The sequence below is a fragment of the Cheilinus undulatus genome, linkage group 20 (assembly GCF_018320785.1).
Source record: "Cheilinus undulatus linkage group 20, ASM1832078v1, whole genome shotgun sequence".
Classification (NCBI taxonomy): Eukaryota; Metazoa; Chordata; class Actinopteri; order Labriformes; family Labridae; genus Cheilinus; species Cheilinus undulatus.
In genome coordinates this window covers 6,985,904-7,012,837 of record NC_054884.1, presented here as the reverse complement: position 1 = coordinate 7,012,837, position 26,934 = coordinate 6,985,904, and the positions used below count along the sequence as shown (strand labels likewise).

The window sequence follows — 26,934 nt, the reverse complement described above, 5'->3', positions numbered from 1 at the left end:
TTTGACAAGGGGTTTAATCTATCTATTACCATACATAATATCACATACAGTACATCTTTTCCTAGACTAGGATGGGATTTGAGGGATATTTGAGGGAATCAGAACACCTTTAATATAGCCATATATTAATTCTTATTTGAAAAGGTAACAAAGTTTACATTGACAAATCCAGAGAGGTGACGTTAGTATGTAGAGCTGACGTGTGAGCATTAGTGGATTGGACATTCATGAACGGTACAGTCTGATGGTCTGCTCTGGCTCAGACTGCTATGTGACCAAATATGGCTGCTGAGAGCCGGATCGGCCTGTTGCTGACACCTCCTCTATTATCTCAACCACTACTGAGCTCAGTCTGCTCATTCAGGAAAAATAATTCACAATATATGCTAAAATGACCTTCACAGAAGAATATGTGCTTTAGGATGCCTGGTGCTTTAGATCACAGCGGATGTAAGAACACATGAAGAATGCTAACAGACTGTTTTCAAGGTCACTTTCTGATATTAGAGGGATTCTATGTTAAAGATGTTCACTTTAAGTTAATGAACAGGTTCTATTTGACTTCTTCTTGGCTCCACAGGGCAGGCTTGGTGATAAACAGCCTGCATTGACAATGTCAGGTGGAAACAAACCATTTTACATGTTATTTAGGTGTGCAAACTTGTTAAATAATCCTGTGAAAATATAGAATACAGAATATAGGTTAAACAGAACTTGGGGTTGTAAATTTGTGGAAAGGAGCAGGATTTAGTCGGGTTGTGGTTGGCAAATATGTTTACGAAGTCCTTTTATCTAACCTTACATGCCTGATGGACTGTTTCATATATCCAATGAATGGATATATTTCACATTCATGTGTGAAAGCTCCCACAGAGAACGTTTGGGACTTTTACACAAAATCTAAGAGGGTGATCGGACAAACGTTCGGTCTGTCACATCATGACGGACCAATCAGGGCGACAAAACAGAATTAGGTTGTATGTATGCGCAGTTCTGGAAAAAACATTCGCTTGAAAGGTAAACTCTGCCACTGTGTATGAGCAGTGGAGCATGATGTGGATTAAACTTATGCCAAGGCCAGATGGGAGAGGAGCGAAAATGTCTTCACCAGCAAGAAGAGCTTATAGTGTAGCTCTTTGCTTTTGTTTTAATATAAAAAAGTGGCACATTTCTTATAAAACTGCCACTTTTCTATCACTAATCCCTTCAGCGGTAGCAGCTATTTACACCAGCTTACAGCAGAACTCAATCTCCCTCTTCATGATCACAAACCCATGCTGAAGCAGGTCAGGTTTATCATTAACACAATCATAAAGACTTTGTTATAATAAAGAACTACAAAATATATAATAGTGATAACGGCATTGCAAGTTTAAGCGTGGTTCATTGCACTTTAATTCATGAAGAAATGCAGTGCATTTCTGACGAAAGTGCCGCTCCATCCAAGCTAATTGCTACACACTAGTGGCAGCCATTGCTATCAGCTTTCAGTCCGACTAAACCCCACCGTCACTACCGCCTCGGTCCCCTCAAATGACGCTGATTGGTCTGAACTGTGCTCGGTGCGGCACAAACGTTGTGGATGGAGCTTTTTAGGATGAATTTGCCTGATGAAAGACTGGCAAATCCATATGCTCTGCAAGGTTACTCTCATTAAAACACACATGTTAACATTAATGTCTATCATAAATACAGAGAAAAGGACAAGGACAGCTATACCTCATAACCCTGCAAATCTGTATTTACTTCCAACATGTGGACTTATTTTTCCTTCTTCTCTGTGAATATATACACTGCATGTTGTTTGGACAGTATTTATGTCTGTGAGTTAAGTTCTTTTGTTGTTGGGGTTTTGTCTTTCTTGTTGTGTTTGCTGTTTGTGTTATGATGCATTGTCATAATTGTGATTCTGCTTATCATCAAAGCTCTTTTTAAACCTCTGTTTTTAAAGGTGCTATACAAATAAAGGTTATGATTATTATTTATTATTACAGTTCATGCTGCCTACACCTTTTAAAATTCCTGGTAATTAAAAGTGATAATATTGTGTGAGTATCTTTAAATCAGTGTAAACTTTTATGTCTGAAATAAAGCACAGCCTATCTTCATTTCTCAAGAACTTGTGGGACCATTAGATTGTCATACTAAGTTACTGCATAGCTTTGATACTATTAATCAGCCCTACAAATAAGGGAAGCTAGGTAAAAGTAGTGATTATTATTTAAAATAAGCAAAATCATCTGTCCAAAAAGCAAGATAAGGTCACAAGCTAAGGATTTCTTTTGAAAAACATTTGAAAATCTAGTGTCAAACAAACCACAGCCGAGAAAAACGTCCACTGTCTGAGTTAATGTCTTTCTTATGTAAAGATCACGTTTTCCAGTAAGAGAAGAAGCAGCTGTTGCACTAATACAAACCAGGTACAGACTGTAAGACAGACTCTGAATGTTTTTGCTACAGGTGAACTGCTCTTCATCTTCTCATTCATCTGCTGTTTTTCCCTCAACATCCAATGATACTTTCACCCTCATAAGACTCCTGTAATTCTGGGATCATAAAAACCTCTGACATCTTCATTTGGGAGGAAAACAATAAGAGCGGATTCTCAGTTCCTGCTGGTTCCTGGCCTCATCGAACACGGGGAGTGCCCAGGAATGTCTCCCAGCCGTGGCAAATATTTGGCCTGCCGCGCTGAGAGAGGGCAGCACTTAAAGAGAGGAGAGAAATCCTCTCATCTGTTTCTCCACAGCTGTGGATCTGGAAAAAAAAATGCTTGTACCTAGCACACACTACACTTGAGTAACTCTGAAGTGTGTGTGTATGGTTGTGAGTGGAGATAACTCATCAGCATGTGTGTGTGAAGAGCAGCCAAAAGAGCAGAGGGCCCAGATTGACTGCTGTTTACTTTGAACATTTCCATTCACTCACCTGTGTGAAAAATACTCCACTACTCTTTTTAACCTTAGCAGAGACCTGTTGAGCCGACACGCTGCTGCTGTATTAACGAAGAGCTTCACGCATGTACAACTAAACACAACAGAGCCTGAGAGCTGCTGGAGCAAACCTGGATTCTAAATAAATACCACAGTGTATTTTAAAGCTGATAAAATATCATAATTTTTCAGTGTTTAGAGGATAAGATTGGTAACCCACAGTTTTTCTCATAAAGTCCTTTTTAGTTATGTAAAATCTGGATTAGAAGACATACTGCTATATAAGTTGCAGTCTGTTTTTGGGGCTCTCTCAGAGGGAAAGGGTTGACATTGTCAGCCTGTGTGATGCTTTTATTGGGTTTAAGAAAGTTTAAAACATGTAACAATCCAACAGTGTGTAGTGATACATTGCTTGGTTGATTAATTTGATAGAAAAACAATACATCAATCTACACAATCACCTTAAAGGCATGCTTTTATTTTGAAATTCCTATCGCATGCCTGTTTACAGTTTCCACCCAGCTGCATGTCCTCAACAAGAACCTCTTGCCTTACTTTGCCACCTACATCTACATTTTTTATCCATATACAATTGCCTTATAGTGATGGGTTGTTCGTGAATGAGCCAGTTTTATATCATTATAGGCTCTCTTTTTCATTTGTCTGTATGTTTTTTGTGTGATATGTAATTGATTAGCAGGAATGATCTTTTCTAAATATATTTCCACAGGCACATCTCGCATTAGGGACACAAGCTTGTTGGTACAACATTTATTATATCAGGTTTTTCATACAGCCCAGCCAGTAGGCAGATTTCATTTGACCCACAAGGGGTTATGGGGGGACAGTAAAGTATATTTTTAAAAATTAATAGTATGATATTTTCATCAATTCAAAAAACTGAGCACAACTGGACTAAAACACCAGCATAAATATCAATCGTATGTCATGACATTGCTAAATCTGGCCGGTCAAATGAGCATAACTGGCACCTGAATGAAGAGCCATTTGGGAGCTGAAAGAGCCAGCTCTTCTTGCTGAGCTGAACCGTGATCCGGATCATAATTAAAGCTTGAGTTCATGCCTCCTCCGGTTAAAAAGAAAAAAAAAGAAAAAAAAAAAAAAAAAGGAAAAGAAAAGTAAAGTGACTTGTCAAAGATTTTTTTGCTGCTGATAAGCAGACAAAGGTGCTTTGTTCAGTCTAATCTCAGCTCTTCAGTCTTGTCTGTTTTAGTCTGACTGTATTAATATTTTCCTGGATCCAAGTAGCTGATTACAATCTTTGCATAATAGTCCGGTCTGCATTAAAACTCAGAACAAAACTACCTTTAGCCTGGTACATACAGCCCAAACATACATCAAAAAGGTGGAACTGCACAACATATACTGTGGAGACTCCTTTAAAGAACAACACAGTCTGGATGGAAACAGTTGGGCTCTTATTTCAAAGGTGCTCACATCACTTTCCATAGTTTATATGAAAAACAATCAGACTGAGGACAGACAGACAAACTGCCTACAACAATCAGACCTGAGAGCAGCAGTTAAGCAGTGAAACCACACCTCTATCCAAGAAAAACACTCTCCCTCTCTCTTCGTTTATCCATCTCATAACCATTACATAAGGCTGTGTGTTCACAGCAGAAGCATGATCAGAAAGAGCAAAGAAAATAAAACTAGCTGCGGTCCGCTAATGGTTTTAAATTAGGAGTCTAAGCATCAATGCATTAATCATGATTAACCAAGGTTCATAATTTCCCTTTCAGCACACTTTAAGCCACTAAATCTCTCTGCAGCCACAGTGATGTAAAATAAGTCCACTGCTCCTTAATGTCTCGTTTCATTTTAAAAACCTCACAGACAGCCCCGTGAACAGTCAGAAGTCATTGTGAGTCTGAAGATTGTGTTAATAAACATTTACCTTTATATTTTTTCCTTTTTAAAACCATAACAAGTTCATTTTTCCATGGTTAACTTCATGCCTTAATCATTATACCTAAAGGCCTTTAGTTTTCTTTCAAAATAAAAGCAGGTCAGGGTCAGATGGCCTAATGGTTGGGTGGCACCCCATGTGCCTGTGGGTCTTTCACTGCATGTCTTTCCCCACTCTCTCATCCCTATGACTCTGTCCACTGTCCGATAAAGGCAACAAATTCAAAATAAATCTTAAGAAATTAAAAGAATAAACAAAAGCAGAGCTGTATCCAAACAGGAAGTTAGTTACCTCTAGTTTAGGACAGTACAAAACCAGTTTTAAATGTGCAGAAAGGGGGTAGATTAATTTCAACAAAGTACAGAAATTTAACCAGAAATATAATTTCTAATCATCTGACATCTCAAATCACCATACAGACAGTAGCAAATAAATTCAAAATAAATCTTAAGAAATTAAAAGAATAAACAAAAGCAGAGCTGTATCCAAACAGGAAGTTAGTTACCTCTAGTTTAGGACAGTACAAAACCAGTTTTAAATGTGCAGAAAGGGGGTAGATTAATTTCAACAAAGTACAGAAATTTAACCAGAAATATAATTTCTAATCATCTGACATCTCAAATCACCATACATACAGTAAATGATAATTGTGGTTGTTGTCAAATATAGTAAATATCACAAAAAATAAATATAGTAATAGATGAAAAAGTTTTGTGTCTTTAGTGACAACATAATATACACTTTTGTGTGTATTATCACTTATTTTTGCATAAAGATGATGGTCTCATGTCTTGCAATCATTATAGGGGGAAAAAGTTACTCTGTTTTGAATGCTTATCATATTCCTACAGATTTGGCAAAACCAACAAACAAAAAAACATTTAAAAAGTTTTCATATGTTCCTGTGTTCCTCTCGTGCGTCCATCATGTTTGACAGCAGCAACCGTGATGCATTATGGTAAATATTGCTGGGCTAGTGAGCATCGGTTGTTCACTACTTTTCACAATGCATTATGGGAAAGAATGAGTACACTATATAGTGAATAACAATGCTCACTCAGAATTCGGACACCACTCCCTATTCACTATATAGTGCACTATATAGTGAATAGGGAATGATTTCAGACACAGCCAATGAGTCGTTGAGAACGTTTATCAAAAGTGGTCTTCCACAATAATGCTGCTAACTACCAAAAGCACAGACAAGGAGAGCCACTATCAAAAGCTTTTCTCCCTCATCAAGTGAAATTTATTCACGAGAATAAACATGCTGCTTTACAGTTAAGTATATACACCTTATGGATATGGTATATTAAAAAAATCTGACAAATTCATACTTTTTATGCAATTTTCAAGACCCTCTTACACTTTGAAGACCTCATCACATCTTAAATTCCTAGCCCATTCCCATAGCAGCACAGATATGTTTACATTTTGTGCTGATTTTAGATAAAAAAAATACAAGATAGAAATAAAATACTAGAAGTTTTACTTATTAAAGTTTTCTTGGAGCATTTTGACATTAGATGACCTAAAAAAAAAGACCCTGGTTTGACACAATAAAGTAGCTGATTTTTTTACTTAAGCCGACCAAAAGTAAAAAAAAAAAGAATTAAAAATTCATCTAAACCGAACCAGCAGCTAAAAAATAGCCCACAACCTTTTTACATGTATAGAAAATTTAAAAAGTTAAAACTTTGAAACATTTTGACTTGCATTTAAGATTTCTGATACTTTTGAAAAGCCTCAATTTTCACCATTTTGTTTTCCACAAATACTTTAAGAAGAAGTACTTTGAAAAAGAACTACAAAGGAGACAAGATTTACTCTTTGATACCACTGGCAAAGCTTTTACAGGCCATCTTTGTTTAAAAAATATATATATTTGACATCAGTATTGGTGGATGGCCTGGCGGTTTGATCAGCCCCATGTGGAAAGGCTAGTCCTCCAAATGGGCAGCGCAGGTTCAAATCCTACCATTGGCTCCTTCCCCACTCTATCCACTATCCTGTCCTCTTTAAATAAAGGCAAAAAGCCCAAGAATCAATCAATAAATATAAATACATAAGTAAAAAATAAATAAATTCAGGGTTAGTGCATAATGGTGTAGTCTTTCTTTACTCAGCTTCTCTACTTAGAACTAAACAGCAACAGAGAACCCTGGTGTGTGTGAGAACCCATTCTTGAGTAATGTTATGAAACACAAGATGTATTTTATCATCTATGCTATGCTGAAGGGGCTGTTCCCCTCTTGGGATACTATACATTAATCATCATTACTCTCACCATCATCTTGCCCTCTTAAGTACGTGCTCTGAACCCACTTCTCATAACATTGTCTAGAAAAAAGTGATGCATGCATTCAAAGGATTCAGCCTCTATCTTCTAATGATTTACATACAGTAATCAACACATGCCTGTATTTCATATTGGTAATCTCCTCAGTGTTCTCCTAATAATCCATATCTTCTCTACATGTTTAATGTCCTGTATTCTCTAATGATTGACCTCCCTGCACGTCAGTGAAGTTTACATCTGTGCAGGATGGATCAACAGGGTGGAGGTGGTACTAGGAGCCGATGGATCTGCAGGGTGTGAGGTTATCTGGAGTCCTGTACGCTCACAGTTCAGTCAAACACTTTGTGTCCATAATGTTTCATGTGCTAGCATTCCTCATGTGGATGTAGATCTGCAGCTTTGGTTGAAGAATGACTTCTCAGTGTGTGTGTTTTCTATCCCAACTCCTCTTGGCATAAGAGGGCTTTACTTTCTGCATGTGCACTTTGCATGTTAAATGCCATAGTGCATGGATCATACCACAAATAAGCATATATTTAGTGGCTTGGGTGTAGGTTTAATGTGTGTTAGTACTTCAAATGCATCATTTTGATGTGTTTTAAGACCTACTCACAAGGTATTATTATTATTATTACTACCTGAGGACCTCTGTTAGTTTGTAATCACTGATAAAACACGGGTAAGATCAGAGTTTAATGTGCTGAACTATGACAAAACTGTATTGGGTACAGTACTGATCCAAACTGGACCACTTTGTGGAAACGGACCATAAACGAGTGTTATGTGACACTGCTCATCCAGGCTTTATGTGGAGGCTTCCTTAATCCCTGCCTGCTGCCATTTTTCAGTGAATTTTTGAAACCTTTCATGTTTTTTGGCTGAATGTTTCATTACTTCCAGGACACAAAAGTGCTTAAGAGATAATACATTTTATATGGTTGCATTTTAAACACTTAACACATTCATAAACAGCTCAAATCGTGGCCTTTTTGGTAGCCTTTCTCTGTGTAGAAATCACTTCTTTAGCACTGAGTGGTGTTCTCTACTGTTGCATGACCTGCATAGAACCTCTAAGCACTGGTAAGACAGTCTTCAGCATGGAAAGAATAAAAACCCTGGGTGTTAGGGATGGCAGAGGGGGTCCCAACTCATTTCCCAACGCAGGTTCTTGTGTCTTACTTGTTGTGTTCTTTTGCTTGTGTATGATACTTAGTCTTATTTGTGATTCTGCTTATTGTCAAAGCATTTTGTAAACCGCTGTTTTAAAAGGAGAGAGAAATAAAGTTCTTATTATGAAGTCCTACCAGTGCAGACGCAGGGCATGCAGGAAAGCTGACAGCCCCTCCATTACAAGCAGGATGGCAACAGTGAGAGTTGCAAAGAATGCAAAGATGATGGACAGGCCGAAGAACCCGCCCCCACTCCTGGATGACAGACCCAGGTGCATCACCATGGACCAGAGGACCTCTGACAACTCTGCAGACAAACAAACAGGGACGTTTAATATCCTGATATCATGACAGCCATATTTTGGGTATTCGTATTCATGACTTTACTCACGAGCATGAGCCAAACTGAGGGCCCAGAGACGCAGGTACGAGGCTGTGTTGGAGATGCATCCCAGACAGTACTCTATGGTGTGGATGGCCTGGTGAACTGCAACATCACCAAAGTCAAACTGTAGTGGAGAGACAGGGTGGTAAGCACAGGTTATAGTAACATAGTTTGCGTTTTATTCTAACAGGCCTCACATTTCCTGTTTACATTACCAATCAAGACAAACCAATTAACCAATACTTCACAAGACACGAAGTCACTCAAAGAAATCAGGTTAAACAGGGACCAACAATATTAAAAAGAGATTGCCCACACAGTTAGCATATCAGGTCGGCACAGAGAGAAGGTGATGTTCATGCAAAAGGTTACAGACATTCTTAACAGGTGTTCTGAGAAATCTAATTCCAAATAAAATGTGACTAATCGTCAAGGAAGTATATTTCTAGACCAAAAATATGTCAAAATAAAGTCTGCATATCTAAACAATTTGTGCCGCACTATTGCCAAAAAATGATCTTTGACACCTCATTCAAATCTGGTCATCCTTATGTCCAAGGGAAACTTTCTGCAAATAATGAAGAGACTACAAGAGAGCCTGAAAACATCATGGCTGCTACCACATCTTTGTGGTAAAGGTAGAGGGTAAAATGAATGCAGCAAAATGTAGGAAAATCCTGGTGGACAATCATATTTAGTCTGCAAGAGAACTTTGGCTTGGGGGAAGATTTATTTTACCTAAGCATACAGGGAAAGCTACACAGAAATGGTTTAAAGACAAAAATGTGAATGTTCTGGAGGGGCAGAGTCAAAGCCCAGACCTCAACCCAAAAGAGAATTTGTGGCTGGACTTGAAAAGGGCTTTTCATGCTCGATCCCCGTGCCACCTGACAGAACTTAAGCAGTTCTGCAAAAAAAGATGGAGTAAAACTGTAGTGTCCAGATGTGTAAGCTTGATCGAGACCTTTGTACACAGACTGAGTGCTGTGATTGCAACCAAAGGTGCAGCTACTAAATACTGATTTAAAGGGGGTGAATATTTATGCAGCCACTTATTTGACATAATGTTTCTATTTATTTGACTTGATTATTTTGTAGAAATCTGTTTTCACTTTGACATTACAGAGGGTCTTTTTTTGTTTCCAAAAAAGCCAAACTATATTGACCATCATGATTTATAAAATCAATAAAAGGGTAACACATCCAAGGGATGAATTACTTTTACTTGTTAGTGTTGTAGTACTCGAGAATGGCCTTGGTCTTGAGATCAGTCTCAAGACCACATTTTGAATGTCTTGGTCTCGGACTCAAGACCATTTTTACTTGGTCTTGTCTCGGTCTCGGACTGGCCGGACTCAGGATTTTCCATCAAGACCAGTCAAGACCAGCACTGATCTGCTATTATTTGACTTCATTAATGTGATAATAAAGAGTGGCACTCGCTACAACAAATAGCTACACCTGCAAAAACTCGGACATCAGTCCATCTTATTTCTAGTCAGAAATATTTCTGAACACTTTCTTTAGGACTCATTCACCTGACAAATCTAGATAAACATCTCATTTTTAGATATTTAAAATAATTTTAGACTTGTCATTGGCTTTAAAATACATACAAGGATTTACATTTACAAGAAGTTAGTTAAACTAATTTGTTAAAATTTGAGATTTTTGCATGTTGTGCTTTGAAAGAGTTGCAAACAGCTTGTTTTTATCCGTCACATTTATTTAAAAGAAAACTAAAATTAAAGATAGAAATCTCTTTAACTGTTCAACCTTGTCATGTTTTTTTAAATTGATTTTTATGGTCTTGGTCTTGCCTCAGTCTCGGCTTGTCTCTGTCTCTGTCTTGACTCGGTCTCGACCCCCATAAGTCTTGGTGTCTTGGTCCTGTCTTGGTCACACTCTGATCTCGGATAGTGTGGTCTTGAGTACAACACTAGGCCCTGTACCTACTGCCTATTCAGTCTTGTTTAAGTGTTGTAGTTGAAGGAAGCAATGCAATTTGTCAGCTTCAACTGTCTTGCAACTGATTTTTAATCTGTCACTGTCTCTGGCCATTATACTTCTATTTGTGTTGTAATAGCAGAAACATTTTAAAAGAAACTCTGCATTACTACACATACTGCCTTTATTAAATTAACGTTGTTTCCTATCGAGTGGCATCCTTCAAATCTTAAAAATTTTATTCTTAACCCTGTGCAGCCATATGCCACCACTACCCACAATAAATTGCACAACAATGGTAGCATACATGCATATCTCTTTTACATTTTCTCAAAAATACAAACATTTAATGTGTTTTGTGTAACATACAAAATGTCATTAATGTTAATCTTGTAGAGTCAGACTGTCTTCATAGGCAGAACTCCCTTTTATTATTTCACATTACAATACAGTCTGAGAAAAGCCATGAAACAAGAAAAAATGATGCAGTCCAGCTCCTAAAAGCTGGATCCCTGCTGCAGCTCCCTATCTCTGTTTATGTTATTAAAAAGTCAACATTATTAGAGACATTTTGGAGGCTGAGTCATGACAAGTGCATCAACTTTGCCAAGTAAAATACCAAATAATTTGGATTCTTTTGACTGTTTTTGTGATGGTTTGAGCGCTTTAATAAAGCAGGCATATAAACGACACATTGTCTTTTTTAAGTGTGTGGAAATAAACACAGAATTTGCAGTTTCTCATCGCCTAACCATGTGTCGTCAGAGCTTATCACTGAGGTATGTGAAATAAACTCTATTTAACTCTGGGAGATGATTATCACACAACTATTCAGACTGTGACCAGTAATAACAATTGTGGTGTTAAAATGACATAACAGTGGAAATTATTAGGAGAGGAGTTTCCACCATCTTAATGAGTAACTGCTTTGACTCCTTTGACCCCTGCCTGAGACGTCAGCTCTGAACAGGCATAAAACAAAGACGCCTGGGTCGTTTGAGTCAGTTTCGTCTTTTCCCTCTGCAGGATCACAGAGCAGAAACATGTTTGTGTATTGTAAAGCCAACAGAGTTCCTCCGTTCTCTCCTTCCTGGAGCAAGGCTAGCCTTTCCTGTATGTAATGGGCAGAGAGGGGGAAACATGGGAGCGTACTGCACTCAACTGTTCTCGGACGGTTTGGCTTGGCGCTGGCCTGGTTTCCTCTTTCCATGCTTGTCTTTTGTCCTTGGACCCATGAAATAGAGTTCATGGAAGTAGCACTTATTGTTCCTATTCAAAGGGTCTCGGTCAGAAAGGCTAATGAAAACAACAGCGGCTGACACTGTAACGGTGAAATATGCAGAGACAGGAGGCTCTGATTGAATGTGCTGGGTTTCAGTTTCTGCAGATAAGACTGTCAAAAACTTGAACAGTTTTTTACTATTGTTTTAAATGACACAAACTCTTGTTTTAAAAAGATTTCAAAAATAACTGAAGCTTAAAAAAGAAAAACTGCAGATCTTCAGTCATAGTTTTCACCCATAGCTGCAGTAAGTGGAAAAAGAAATAACCAAATTCTGGGTCTCTAGGAATTTTATTTTTGTTGCTACGGTAAAGAAACAGGCACTGATGTCCATTTTATTGATAAATCAAAAAGCTAAGAGACAAGCCTAACTGCTTCTTAAGAATTCTGATCAGGTCAGTCTTATGTGTTGCTTTGTTTGTTCTTCATATTTTAACCCAGTTTTCTATAATTGTTGAGTTTTTTTCTTAACATTTTCATCATAAAATTCCCTGATTTTTCTACATTAAAATTTAAAGACACTTAAGTTAATTTCTAGGCAGGTCTTCCATATTGGCAGACTTTATAATTCATTTTTTTTTAAATGATTCAACTCCAGTTTTCAATCATTTTTAATTTCCTTTTTTTCTTTTATTCATTTCATTGCTTTTAACATTTTTCCATCTGTCTTATCTGATGAACTCCCATTATCTCCCCTTAATGCTTTCATTTTTCTGCAAATGTTAATTCCTTTTTATTCTCATCTTCTAACATTTTGAATCCTTATTTTAGTTTTAATCCTGTGTGAAGCAATGTCACCTTATATTTTTATGTAAAGCTTTTTTTAATGACTAAGACGTTTTTTTGTATAAACTTTCATCAGCTTCTTGGTCCTATCTCTTAGGAACCAAAAACTGGAAAAAGAATCATTCTGTGACAAAAAGTAACAAATTATTTATTTACTGTATTTACAAAGAAAGTCCTTATGGTTTTTGTATGGGCTCTATTTGTGCCATTATCCAAAGTCAGTTCCTTTCTGAAGTGAGGGACACATCACAGCCTCTCTGTCCCTCTTTCTCTCCATTATGAGATTGTCGTCTCTGTGCAGGCCGTGCAATTTGACAAAATGTGACGACATAGTAGCCTGCCATTGGTTGTCGCAGTGGTAATTGAGCTTGTGAAGCACTTTTCTCGTCATCTGACTACTCAGTGCACTTAAACACTGCAGATCACACCTACTCATTCACACCCTTTCACTCCACATTCACACACTGATGGCATAGGTTGCTATGGAGAAGTAGCAATCAGTATTAGCTAATCCCATTCAAATGCATAGGTACACATTAACACACCAGCAGTGAAGGAGAGGGAGCAAACTGGAGTAAAGTGTCTTGCAACGACATGTGACTGACAGAGCTGGGAATCAATTCCCATAACGTTACGTTTGACTCTACCAACTGAGCCACCAGGAACAATGAATTGTGGGAAAACAATATGGTTTGGAATTGTGTTGTCACACGCAATGCTTTGTGGGAGATCTGCTATGTTGGTAGCTACCACAGTTAATCCAGCCCAATAACAGAGTATTGGCAGTAGCAAGTTTTCTCTGTCTGTTGTCATTATTTTCTTTTCTCACTTTTTGAATCCACAGGGTGAGACGTTGTTTTGTAACAGTGTGTAGCACAGCTTCACATGATCGCAATGATTAAAAAATAGACAATTACTGGCTTCTTTCCACCTATGCAGTAGAGGAGAGTTCATTCAGGTGATGAGAGTTCATGATCTGAGTTAATAAATACAAAGATATGTGTTTGTTTGACTGTCTTTCATTAGTCAGTATAATGTTAAACATGTTTACATTTCTTGGCATCCACTTAAGGACTCACGTTACTTTTGATGTATATTGCGTATTAATAGAAATTGCATTTGAAAGAAAATAAAGTTTAAAAATACTGTATAATGATAATCAAAATGTTAAAACAAATTTGCAAGAAAAAAGATTACATCAAAGCAAGAAAAGAGGCAAGATAACTGAATTAAACTATCTCTAATGACAAATATTTTCTAAAGGCACAGAAAAAAAAAAAGATTTTTTTAACCTTAAATTTATGAGCTCATGTTTTTAGCAGACCTCAGGTATTCTGGAAGCTTGTTCCACAGGTGTGAAGGATGAAACCAAAAAAATGCTTCTCCTGCCTGACAAAATTCTTTAACTGAGAGCTGCATCAGTCTCTCTCAAGCACTTACTTTATCTGGCTTACATGGCTGCCACGCCCAACAATGCAACGCAGCATGATTTAAATTCCCAAGCCTTATATGGTGGGTAATGCCAAGCTACTGGTAGAAACGATCAAAAATGAGTTAAATGGATAGAAACACATTCAATATCAGAGTTACTGGTGAGGATTTTATCTTCAACTACCACAGACATTTAGGCTTGCTAGAAAAGCCTCCATAAAGTCTACAAAGGCATGGATAAGGTCATTAGAAAGGCTACAAGAGGAAGAAATGTAAGTGGCTACGATTTATAGTTCAAAAGTTATTTAACTTTAAGTAACCTGTCACTTCTTGTCGTATAGGAAACAGCAGTCTCAAAGGGTTAATTGCAATGCAATTAAACTCTACTATTAGAGAAACAATTTTTCATAAAACTGCATCAATTGCATGCTTGAATGTCCCATTCAGCACACTTTGGTTAAGCCACAGCAGAAACATCTCCCTGCAGCCTCAGTGATCCTAAATTAGGGTTGGGCTAAAAATCTCTGATTTTTTTTTTTTTTTTTTTTTACATCAAACTCGATTAATCTAATTGATTTTTTTTTCTCAATGAAAAAGAATCTAATTAAATAGGTTTAATTTTATTTGTATGAATACCATGTACCAAAAGTAAACTGAATAACCCTTTAGAGCACTGATCATCAACTGGAGAACCGGGGACCACTGGAAACCTTGTGGCTGGCTTCATAATAGGGACTGAGTTCACTGCTAAAGGCTAAAAATAAGGTACATTTAGAAAAAAAAATGTAGACGGTAGTGTTTCTTTTATTATCGGCATAGACATGAGCTGGCCCTTCAGATGTAGTCAATGACCCCTAACCTGACACGCAAGATCCATCTGAAAAACCTTTGATATACAGCATTTGGGAAAGTCAGAGCCTTTGAAAAAAAAAACTCGGAGGGTGATTGGATGAATGTTCTGTCTGTCACATCTTTACGGGCCAATCAGAGAAATAAAACATGTGACGTCGTCGCCAATACTGAGGTGCGCGTGCGCAGCTACCGAGGAATAAACTCCATATAGAACTGCATAATGCAAATCATGGCAACTGTAGACATGTCAGTACACGACTTTTGTTGTTTTTGGAAAAAAAAAAGACAACTCAATGCTGTTCTTTTGTCTTCTTTTAACGATGAAATGTCGTCAGCTTCTGATAAAGCTGGCGCTTTAGCAGCATCCATGCTAATGTCTTCCGCCAAAACGGCACCGGCCTTTTGTTGCTGCTTGCTTACATCACGACTCCACCATGGCCGAAAGTACTGCCCTTCGTCGCTGATTGGTACTGTCACTTTCTAACCAGGCCCAAAAAGTTCAGACAGGAGCTTTGTAAGATGGATTCGCCAGTGAGAAACGACGTATCCATCTGCCTTGCAAGGTTAGATGAGGCCTGCTTTAGAGGGTAAAGTGTGAGCTGTAAACTTGTCTTAAAAGTGCACTAATGGAGGGTTATTTACATAAATACACAGACTTACAGTTTTTATCTGCTTAAGAAACAGACTAAAAGTCATGCTGATGTCTCTCAGTGGTCCAAGCAAGTAAACAAGACTATCAGAAGAATGATCAGATAAGATGAGATAAGATAAGAAAGACTTGATTGTCCCAGAGTGAGTTAGTCATCTGCTGCTCTTCAGCGATGCTGCAGCCTTGGACAACAATCACCAACATACAGATTACACATTAAAAAAAAACCCCAGCTCTGTCACATCAGATTATAAAAATTAAGCAGAGATTTTGAAAATCAGTGTTAATTTTGGCAGATATTTTTAGTTTTAGTCCAGTTTTAGTCCATAAAAAGTCCTCACATTTTAGTCTTTACCTTTAGTCTAAGCATTTATTTTCTTGCCTAAATCTGGTACCAAGTGATGGTAGAGTGTTCTATGCACCCTGACAAACCTGGGGTCCCTGCTTTCTACAGCTGAGAGGCAGAATAGCTAAAGATGCATTGTTTTTTGACATTTACCCACAGTGGAGAAATACCATGTATTTTGAATGTCAGACAAAAACTATATTACATTTTAGTCTAGTTTTAGTCATCACAGATCTATTTTTGTCAGTTGTAGTCTAGCTTTTGTCATGGAGAAAAAGGCTGTCAACAAATATATTTAGTCATTGTTTTAGTCAACGAAATTAACACTGTTGAAAATTTTGGTTTAAAAAAGCAGATTTATAGATTTCCTTTTAAGTGTTCCCTTATTTCCTTTTTCAATCCATGAAAAGTTCCTTTTTCCATGGTTAAGTTCATGTAACTAGGTGTGTTCTGAATCGCATACTTCTCTATTTAATAATTTATATTTTGAGTGCATAACTGTACAAAGTGATTTTACTGGCACACACAAAACTGACAATGATTTATTCATGTAATTTTTCCCTTAGTTAAAAATTGGACTGCCATGTCAAATACCAAAGGATAGAAAAAAATGAAGAAAATGTGATGGGAATTTGGTATTCTGAGTTGTAAGCTTAATTTTAAACTGACGTTTGCAAGGACATCAAGATTGTTTACTCGTTTCAAGATCAAATAAATGAAGCATTCGAAGGTCAAGCATTCCAGAAACATATTTTTACACTTCCATGTTTAAATATGTCAAACATAACTAAGCCTTATCTTAGCACACACACTTTTACAATCCCACACAGAAACATGCCTCATACTAGAGTGGAGGACAGTTCAGGAGAAGAGGAGGATTTGACAGGTCAACCAGGGTTCAAACAAACAAAGCCACCACTTGTTACTAAATGCACCAACAGAAAAGGCAAGACAGCATCCAGACATGCTACGGTCATACCAACAAACACGGTTTCTTACCGGCTCCTCCTCTGAGTGCTTAAAAGTAAGCAAAGATTCAAGGTTAGTGGCTAAATCAGCTGCTTTAATCCAGGGAGTATCATCAGAATATTGTTCTCAAAATCTGGAGACAAACATTTTTTCTGGCGATGTTTCCTGTTTAAGACATGATTGGAAACCGCGGTTACAGACTGGATTATGACTGATGCAAAATGACATTGTAATATTGATAGGGCATGTCAATGTTTTTTTCCTAGTACTATTTTAAGATCAACTTGAAAGGTATACAGGTGGGTAAATTTAGGTTTATGTGATGATTATGTGACTTTGGTAAACTCTAAAGCTCATTTCAGACCATAAATTTATGATGCAACTGATGGCTTTACTGTGATGAAGGGGACAGGTGCAGCTGTGTGAACTGAGCTGTTGCAGCTCAGATTTGGCTGGCTGACACTGTTGTCTGCATTTCAGTTTCTTAAATCACCAAAAGGTGTTTTATGGCCATAGGACATGTCATATTTCAACAGCTAATCAACTCCTAAGAGCCCAAAAAAGAAGTCAGGTGATCACAAAGGTTGCAAAATGGCCAGCTGGCAGCAATGATTGAGTTTTGGAGGAAGGATTGAGAAGATTTATTGATCACTTTGAGGAACAGCTCAGACGTCATGACAACAGCATTCAAATTTATCCAAAAAGCTGAACAATTTTCTCACCTACAGGCAGGAAGTACAGTGGCATAATCAGTCATTCTAAGCTGAAGTAAGTCTTGGCTCTGCTTTAAAAGTTGATACAAATTCCCATAACTTATGAACTCAGGGATCAACAATCAGGAGAAACTGACAAAAGATAAAATATCTGTGTCTTTGAACTTGAGGCATAAGACTTTTCCTTTCTGTTTAGCTGTAGCACAGCTGTGTGAACTAACAGTCTTCAGAACATTGAAGTGAGGCACTTGCAACAACTGCAAGTTTCAGCTCATCTCACTGTGAATCTTTGGTCTGAACTGAGCTTGAAGTGAACCCAGCTTCTGGGTATAAGTTGAAACTATGCACTGACACAGCCCCATATGTTCAACTCTTTCATACTCAGCACTGCCAGAAATCCCAGATGTAAGTGTATTTATTATGATATACAACTAAAAAGAGCCTGATCCTTTGATTAATTACACAATTTCGCATTCCATTTCAGCGTTGATAGGTTATGTCTATGTGGAGTGTCATATACTTGGAATAATGCTGAAATAAAGCAGCCTTATCCCATTACAGTTATGCAATTTGTTATCACAGGATAAACATTGAGAGATTTATGATGTGGGAGACCTGGGAGACACCAAAACTATGAGTCACAGAAAGAAAAAAAGAAGGTGGTATTTTCAGAAATTCCACCCGCTGTTTCTCATGAAAACCACCTCACTGTTTATGTTTCTGAGGTGGAAAATCCATCTCTTATCTGCTCCTCTCCATCCCTGCTCTCTCACTGTGCTCACTGTTGTGCCAGCATTGCCCACATCTGATGTGACTACAGAGAAGAATACACTGCTCTGTGATATAAGGCACGACACAGTTTAAACCTTTAGTAAATGAGCTGTTACTGAATATTTAGAACCTGGACCTAAGATGAAGTTTGCTATCTGACCCATATACAAGAGAATTTAGTGAAACAAAAATTCTGTTTACCACACCAGAACTAACAAGGCAGGGATAACAAATTTAGAATTTAACACTTTAAAGGTACAATATCCAATCGAAAATTTGACACCAGTTTAACTCAAATGAAGGTTTGTTACTAAACTATGATAAAAAGCAAAAGCTCATGGCCTTAAATTAAGTAACAGCATTGTTTCAGAATCATTTTACATTTTAAGAAGTGCCCGTTGAATTTTGGACATTTTGCCTTTATCTGAGGGCAGGAAAACAGCATAAGAAATTAGGGAGGAAGAGGGAGAAATTCCTTGCAAGTGAGAGCCACAGGTGGGACTCACACCTGTTCTTAGTGTGACTGAACCTCTAGGCTTTGGGCACCCAAATAAACGGCTTTTTTTTCTGCAAGTTATGATCGTCTCCACTTTTGCCTTCCACAAGCTGGCTCCAGACTAGACAAATCCTTTTTCAAAATCGAACGACAACATAAACAGTTTAAAGGAAGTGTTTCCTGGCAAGCTACTAAGCTATACCCTCAAAAAGATGAGCCAGACTCGTTTCTCCTCCCGTTTTTGCTGACTAAGTTGACGTATGAAAACCTTCTTGGTTATGACTAGGAAAAATGGATCTGATGAATGGGGCAGAGTTCTAGTTGCTGAAATATTTTCAGCTGAGAGCGCTGTGAGAACAGTGGCAGAAATCAGCTGACACTGAAGAGGGTTTTGCATTTGGGATGCTGAGAACTGAAAATAATGAACTGCAAAACAAGCCAGCACAAAAAAACCTCTAAAGGTTCATTTTTAAAACATAAAGCTTCAATCTTTCATTAACTCAGTTTTTTGGGAACATACAGAGAGCAAACACATTATTCCGATTACAGTTTCCAGTGGTGGCAGCATTGTTTGTCACAGACTCACCTCATCTCCCTCCTCTGAGTGCTGGGAGAGCTGGTCGTGGTCCATGATGCCAGCCTCGTCCTCCGTGGGCCCGTTGCCCACCCGCGCCCCTCCAAACTTCTGCGTGCCCTGTTGGGTGAGTCCGGTGCATGATGAGGACACGCCTGTTTTCTCTAAAGACTGCTCTAGATTCTCTGCAGGGGTTTCTTCCCTCTTCTGGGACTAGATACAGAAGCCACAAGAGCTGTGTCTAGCTTAAAGCAAGCCTTAGATTGAACGCTTCTGTATCAATTTACTTCAGTTTTAGGGGGGATAGGATAGGGCACCCAGCACAGACAGTGAAGGCTTAGCCTCTAAAGTGTGAAACAAAAATTTAAACCATTTCACAAGTATGAGAAAACAAAACGAATGCTAAATTTACAGTGATTGTCAAAGATACCATCATTTGATACATTTTTAAATGTTTCAGTACTATTCTGGCCTGTGTGTTTTAAACATCCAATCTTTGTTTCAGCAAACTGTTGGTTTGGTTTTCATTAAATGCATGTCTGATAAGATACAGTGACATTAAAAAGATTAACAGACATTTGTGAGGAATCCTCTTTTCATCAGCTGCAGTAACAACGGCATCCCCGCACGCAGTCGGATGGGAGTCATCCGTTAACACAGTCACTGTTTCAACTGATACACCGGGAATGTTACATCCGTGCACAGAGGAAATTGTTGTAGAAACAAAGAGCAGATGGTGTGCTCTGAAACTGGTCATCAGTCTGAGCTGATCTGATATTACCATTGATTATCATTGATTGCTGAAGTTTATTATGTTAACTTTGAGCTCAGAATTACGATCATATTCACTGTCACAGTGTTTGTAGTCTGCATTCAACATATCAGGTAGTTGTGCACAACCCAAGCTCTCTTAGCCTCTTGTGGTGTCCTCTGGTATCATGAGTTGCAAATAGGCAAGTATATTTGCAAGAGTGCTCATGATGCAGCTGGACACAAATGCAAACAAAAGGTGAAACAGCAAGTATATCTTTGGCCTGAAGGTCTTTGCACACTGAGTTTTGGAAGCAGTTTTTGGGTTCGTAAACAGACAGAACACTGAATGCACTCGAACCTTGCACACTGAGTCTGATTCATTTATTTTTGTATTCTCTACTAAAGTCATAGTATGCAGCTCATGGGTTTGTACTGCAAAAAGAAAATGCATTGAAGATAATTCTGTGGCTCTCTTACTCCTTAAACAAGAAAAGACCTCAATTGACATAGGTCTGTTGGTTCAGCCTAAAACTCCAATAATTTATTAGAATATGTGGACAAAATTTACAGTCCATATATGCTGAAATGTACAGGCAGAAAATCAGATGTAAATATTAGCAGAAATTTTGACATCTGCCAATACCAATACCAGACAGATCATATCATGCATCTCTAGAATGGAAGGTCTTATTTTCTATTCAAGAGGCCTAAAGGTAGCGAACATTTACTCTGGGAGTATCTATTTACAAGCAATGGCTTTAAAACAAAAAAAAACCCAACAACAAAGACCTACGCTTAGGTATTAAGGAAAAAAGCAAGGTATGATTGCTAATTTCAGGATACTTCTAATTATTAATTATAATTTTAAAGCAATGATGTGTCAGTGATTTGCAGTTGATCAGCCATATCTCAATAATTGAACTGCATTAACTTCAATTATTTATCTACTAATTTAGTCTGGAAGGAATTCAGGTCAGATCTGGTAGAGTTTCCAAAAATCTCATGTGCTATTTAACCTTAATAATAATTTTAAAAAAGCAAACGCCGAAAAATTAGCCTACACCTTCATCTTTAGATGAATAGGCTTTAAAAATAAAACAAAGAACTACAAAAATGAAGACCTATAAGTCATGCATTTACAGGTCATTAAAAGTATTATTGAGAGATTTGTAGCAGAAAACAGTAAAAATAATCCCCAACTTGTGTCTTTGCTCTGGCACAGAGCCAGGCAGCTAACCTCTGATAAGAAGCTTTTTTTTTTAAGAGGATTGTATTTCTTGTGAGTGGGCGTGGCTTCAGCTCATTCACAGACACGCCCACACCATCCTAGAGCAGATTTTACTTCCTCATTTTTCATGATTTTGAAGCTTAATTTTAGAAACGTGGGGACGATTTTCACGACTGAAATTTGGCATGGTGGCTCATAACACAGGCCTGTCACACAAAAAATCACTTTACATGTACTTTAATTTATCATGGTCCAGAAGATTTGTTTAGCTCATTTTGTCTATAGGTTTTGTTATGTGTGGTAAATAAAGTGCACCCTCCCTGCCTTTACAGCCCAGCGTGTATTATGCCCTCCAACCACATCAGCTCTCAGTTTAATTTAAGTGAGGAGCAGAGGGAAACATGACATATACTCTGGTTAATTTGGAAAGCAAGAGCTAGAGAGCCAGCTGCACTCTGATTCTGAGGATCGGGACCCTGAACAGTGAAATGTACCTCTTTGAATTTGTTACAGGGTAGTAGCTGCTCCTTTGTTTTGTAATTCAGGTACTGCTAAAAATGTTTTAAAATCAACAGTGTCTAAGAATCTGCCCTCAATATCAATCAAAACAACCAAGATCAGGATTTTTGCCATTATTGAGCATCCCCAGTGCATTATGACTGACAGCTTTATTTCTAAAGTCAAAGTAGACTTAGATTTTAGACTCCAAACCTGACATACTTGACAAGTCAGGAGTGAAAATGTATTTACCATATCAAAGAATTACTCTTATTGGAGTGTTATACCTTTAATTTGTGCTGTTAAGTATTTGATTCAATTCAAGACAATATTTTGAGCAGTAAGAGCTACGGGCTGCTACAACAGGTAAATCAAAATCCAAATCATTTTGATTTAAATGTATCAGATAAGAACAGAGAGAAAAAGAGGCTGTTAGGGTGCCCTGAGTTTGGTAATCTTGGTAATTTTCCATCAAAATGTGAGCGTTTCCAAGGCAGGCTTTAAGCATTTTTCATGGCAACACAACCAACCACATTACACGATACAATGTGCATTGAAATGAATGGCAGAATAGGAGTGAGAAAGAAGATTATACAAGTTATTCATCAGATGTAGAGGTAAGGTTAAAGTTGGGGTCAGAGTCACATACCAGGTGCTTTTTCCACAGGTGCTGACGCCGAAGCACCCAAGTTTTCACAACCAGCATACAGGGTACACATGCAAGGGCAATCAGCACCAACAAAACCTGGATCCCCATCTACAGATTCAAACAGAGAGAGGTTAAAACGGTATTGGTGATGTGCAGTAGTAGTCAAAAGGCTAAGAACTACTTCTAACAGTAAGAACAAAAACAACACAGCTGATTCAGTCTAACATCTTCCCCCCTGCATTACATGCCTTTTTTAATTTAAATTAATGTATCTATCTAGGGAAGACTACAGGCTGTCTGACAGAGAGCTCATGTTTCTGTGAGAGTGTTTTCTGTTGTTTCAATCTTAAATTTCATCTGGCAACAGGGTGAATCGAATACTGAGTACAGAAAATGCTCATCCTCCCTTTGGCCGACCTTTACGTTCTCCTGTGTTCTGCCCTCCTTTCCTGATAAGAGCCGAGTGAAAGAAACAATATAGTGAAAGTTTGATTAACTGTTGATGGGGTCAGTAGTTTATGATGTACCGCTGGCAAATAGTACAAGAGGAAAAAAACACCTCACTACTAAAAAAAAATCAGTCCACCTTCAATGTTAGGCAGGGATGAGACACCTATAGCACAGAGAACAGCTACGTACAACATATAACAGAGACGTTTTCGGTTTTTTCAAACAGTTGGTTTGAAAGATTTTTTTTGTGGCCAACAGTCCAAAAAACTGGGACATTTTTTTCCTGATTTAATTTACTGGCTTTACTGGGGATACCGGCCAGTGGTAAATCTTTTTACCAAACAACCCGCGTGACTGCATGGCCCCACTGACAGTGTCCAAGCCAACTTATTGAATCCCACTCTTCCCAGCTCCCTTTGCCCAATCATTTTATAAACTGACTAGTCTTGTCAATGAAAATTAAACTCTATTAGGTATATTATTCATTAAGGAGTCTCTTGCACCTCAGCCCCTCCACAGGTGGAGGTCGGTGCTCTCAGAAAGGACGAGTAACATACAAAAGAAGTTTCAATGGATTCTTTCTCACAAGCCAATCCAGAGAAGACACTGGAGCATACAAGTCACTTTTATGCAACTTAATCAGGCACAAAAGACTAACATTTCCACACAACGTGCAGAGTCGAAACTGTGTTGACTCTGATGAAGATGCATTGCAAAAAAAAAAAAACAAATTAGGGATGTACAATTTAAGATAATATCTACTAAGCTATCTGTCAGACAGCATTTTATAATCAAAAAAGACATAAAACTTCAATTTCAAGCACCTCCAAGCACCTTATCCAAACCCTTACAACAAAATATTACAATTCAAGCGTTTTTAAGGATTTCAAGCACCTTTGTGAACCCTTAACTAGAAAAACATGTGCAAGCTTCCCTTTCATGAGGACAGGTGATTCATCAATTAAAGAACACAGGTGAGAACATGTCAGCAATTTAAGACCAGCTTCATGAATCTGCTCTCTTTAGCTGCTCTTCAGATGAATGTCCGTTAGACAAAACAGTCTGCAACTGCATAAAAGACACTATATAATAAATTAAGATTTCAACCAAGAAGAGGCTCTACATACTAGGTTTAATAGAAAACGAAAACCAAACTAGAGGCTTTGGTAACTAGCAGGTAACCTGTAGTCCTGTTAATGGTTCAGTGAATATAGTGCCTACAACAGAGCCTAATAAATAAAAGACACATTAGAGTAATACTTTGTTACTGTCGTGACTGACCTACAGTGTGTTCATATGTCACATCTACAAGAACAGTGCCAGTAATTCAATAGCTGCTTTTCCGTAGCTAAAACTGAGCTCTGCCTGGATGAAATTATACAGTACTGAGCTGTTGTTTTTGGTTAATTTGATAGTAGCTGCTGTGTAACTCTTGACCAGGGTTCAACCATGCCAGTGTTAGAGGAAGGGGTAAGGAGGGTAGGAGAGGCAGCAGGGAGGATGAGGGGAGGGAGCACCTGTCCTGCGTAGAGCGGCTTGTTAGTGGGGTCACTGTAGTTAAACAGACACATGTTGATGAAGTGGATGAGCAAGCTTGGAGCGTCTTTGGAAGTGCGGGCATCGTAGGCCGTCCACTTATAGAAGACCAGCAGAACAAGGTAGCCAAACAGGCTGGACATGAAGACGATCTCTGGGATGAAGCCAAGGAAGATGTTCAGAGGCTTCTTGAAGTACCTAAGGGGTAGATCGTCAGTCAGCAACAAAAGAATCAAAACTTTCATTGTTATTCTACAGCTGGTAAAAATGACCTGCAATCAAATATCAGCAACCAGCAGACAACATGAAGATGGAGTTAGGATTTAGAAGTGAGCACAAGACTGTAGAAAAAAAAGTTGCAATTGTAATGTCACTACAGTGAAGAGTTATAAATGGCGGTAATGAAATCTCATGGATATGTTGGTCATGCTAATTCAAATGTCACCTAATATTAAATGAAACCTTAAAATAGTAAATGGACTTGAGCTTGTTAAGCACGTTTCAAGTCATCTGACAACTTAAGGCCGATTCTTCCTGCCCATGTTCGGCCATATTTCAAAACTCTTGTCTGCTGGAGATTTAGTGACATCTGTTAGTGTGTGGTGCACTTCTTGGGTTCCTCTCTTTTGTAGAAAACAGTTTGATTATCCATTATTTGCTGTCATGTAGGGTCTCTCACAAGCCTGAGGTATAACAGGAAGTTGGACCAAAAAATGTATTTTCTTTTCGATATTATTTATAGAGTAACCTAAGGAGATAACATCCCAGAATATAATCTGTTTTGTTGTACAACATACATGCATTTTATGAACGTTACATTGCCTTAAAAATGTTAATTGTGCCAAATAATGTAAATACCACTACATGCATACACATGGTACCATTTCTATGCAGTTTTTTGATGCCTCATAATGTTTCAGACAATGTTTGCAGAAAACTGCAGAAAATTCTTAACATTTTCTTATATGACTAGACTGCAACCAACAATCAGGTCTGCAGAGCAAATTACCGAGACGGACCTCCCCTCCATCCATGACTTGTATGGGGTGGGTCAGGTATCAGGATGATTACATCACTGCAGACCCAACACACCCTGCATACAAACTGTTTAAACTCCTCCCTTCTGGTAGGCGTTACATGGAACTGCCATTTCTCTGCCATCTCTGACAACACTGACTTCCCAGAGCTTGAACTGCTCTCTCAAAGTGGGTATTTTCATTTCAACTCTAAGAGTCATAATGTATTCAAGTTAGAAGTGTGCTCAGTTTGTATAATAAACCATAGTCACTTCTTTAACACATGGTCAGTTATAACGGATACCTTATTTAAAGTGCTTTTAACAAGACAAAGGGCTACTTAAAAAAAAAAAGCAATATCCAACATGTCTTGTTAAAAGCTACTTCCATAAGTATGTAGACAAAACCAATGAAAACATAAAACATTAGGCAGAAGTGTTTATGTTTAGTACTTACAAGTGGTTGAAAAGACTGAGAGAAACTCCAAAGATCATGTGAATGACGCCCAGGATCACAGACATCTTCATTTTAAAGGAGTTCAGGAAGGTCAGCTTGTTTGTGGCAACGTTCCAGATCTACAGGGATATAACGTGCACACATGAATACTTTATGAGTGCATTTATGACTAACAGAACTTTGATTCCCTTATGTGAGTTTAGCTGTTTTTGGACAACAATAGATCTTAACAGAACAGAGGAAGAAGATATTTGTCAATAAAAAAAAAGAAGAACTAAACTTGCAGAAGCATTTACTGCTATTTTGGGTCTTTTCCTGAGACTTGTTTACAAAAGCGTATGAGGATAAGGTCATGTCCTGCCTGCTTTTTAAGTTTTTATGCTAGAGGCCATGTTTGCATCTCAGATAACAACTTTCAGGAATTTATTTAGACTTTTTTATGGTTTGTTTGGTGAGTAAGGAATCCTCACCGGATCGATGCCGAGAGGATAAGGCCCGCTGAACACCCCAGGGACAGCAGGATCTAACTGGAGAACTGCATTTCCATCAAGTGTTTCAAACCTAGAGGCAGATCAGAAGAGTGAGTGTGTGGCAATAAGGCAGATTATTTACATGCTTGATACACATAGCTACAACTCGATCCATGCTGAAAGACAGATGTTTTCCCTGTGCTTATTACCAGCAAAGGTTTTAAAGAATCATGCAGATTTAAGGCACCTCTGAATTCCTTTCTCTTGTGAAAAAAGAGACTACAAACACTTATTACATGCATTCACTGCTTACAAACTATGCTTATAAAACAGACATGGAGTA

General features: G+C 38.0%; 1 protein-coding gene across 4 annotated transcripts in view; it reads right to left on the bottom strand.

Moving 5' to 3' along the window:
- LOC121528803 (V-type proton ATPase 116 kDa subunit a1-like) overlaps positions 1-26,934 on the bottom strand; it is a 45,399-nt gene that overhangs the window by 4,950 nt on the left and 13,515 nt on the right. Inside the window, exons 14-21 of one of the 4 annotated variants that reach the window (XM_041816410.1) lie at positions 26,592-26,682; positions 26,122-26,240; positions 24,631-24,847; positions 22,664-22,771; positions 19,548-19,748; positions 17,012-17,029; positions 8,726-8,843; positions 8,470-8,641 (exon numbers count right to left, since the gene is read on the bottom strand). In XM_041816410.1, coding sequence (XP_041672344.1) covers positions 8,470-8,641; positions 8,726-8,843; positions 17,012-17,029; positions 19,548-19,748; positions 22,664-22,771; positions 24,631-24,847; positions 26,122-26,240; positions 26,592-26,682 — 1,044 coding nt within the window. The remainder of the gene's footprint in view (positions 1-8,469; positions 8,642-8,725; positions 8,844-17,011; positions 17,030-19,547; positions 19,749-22,663; positions 22,772-24,630; positions 24,848-26,121; positions 26,241-26,591; positions 26,683-26,934) is intronic. The other 3 variants (XM_041816412.1, XM_041816411.1, XM_041816413.1) reach the window with 3 other exon arrangements.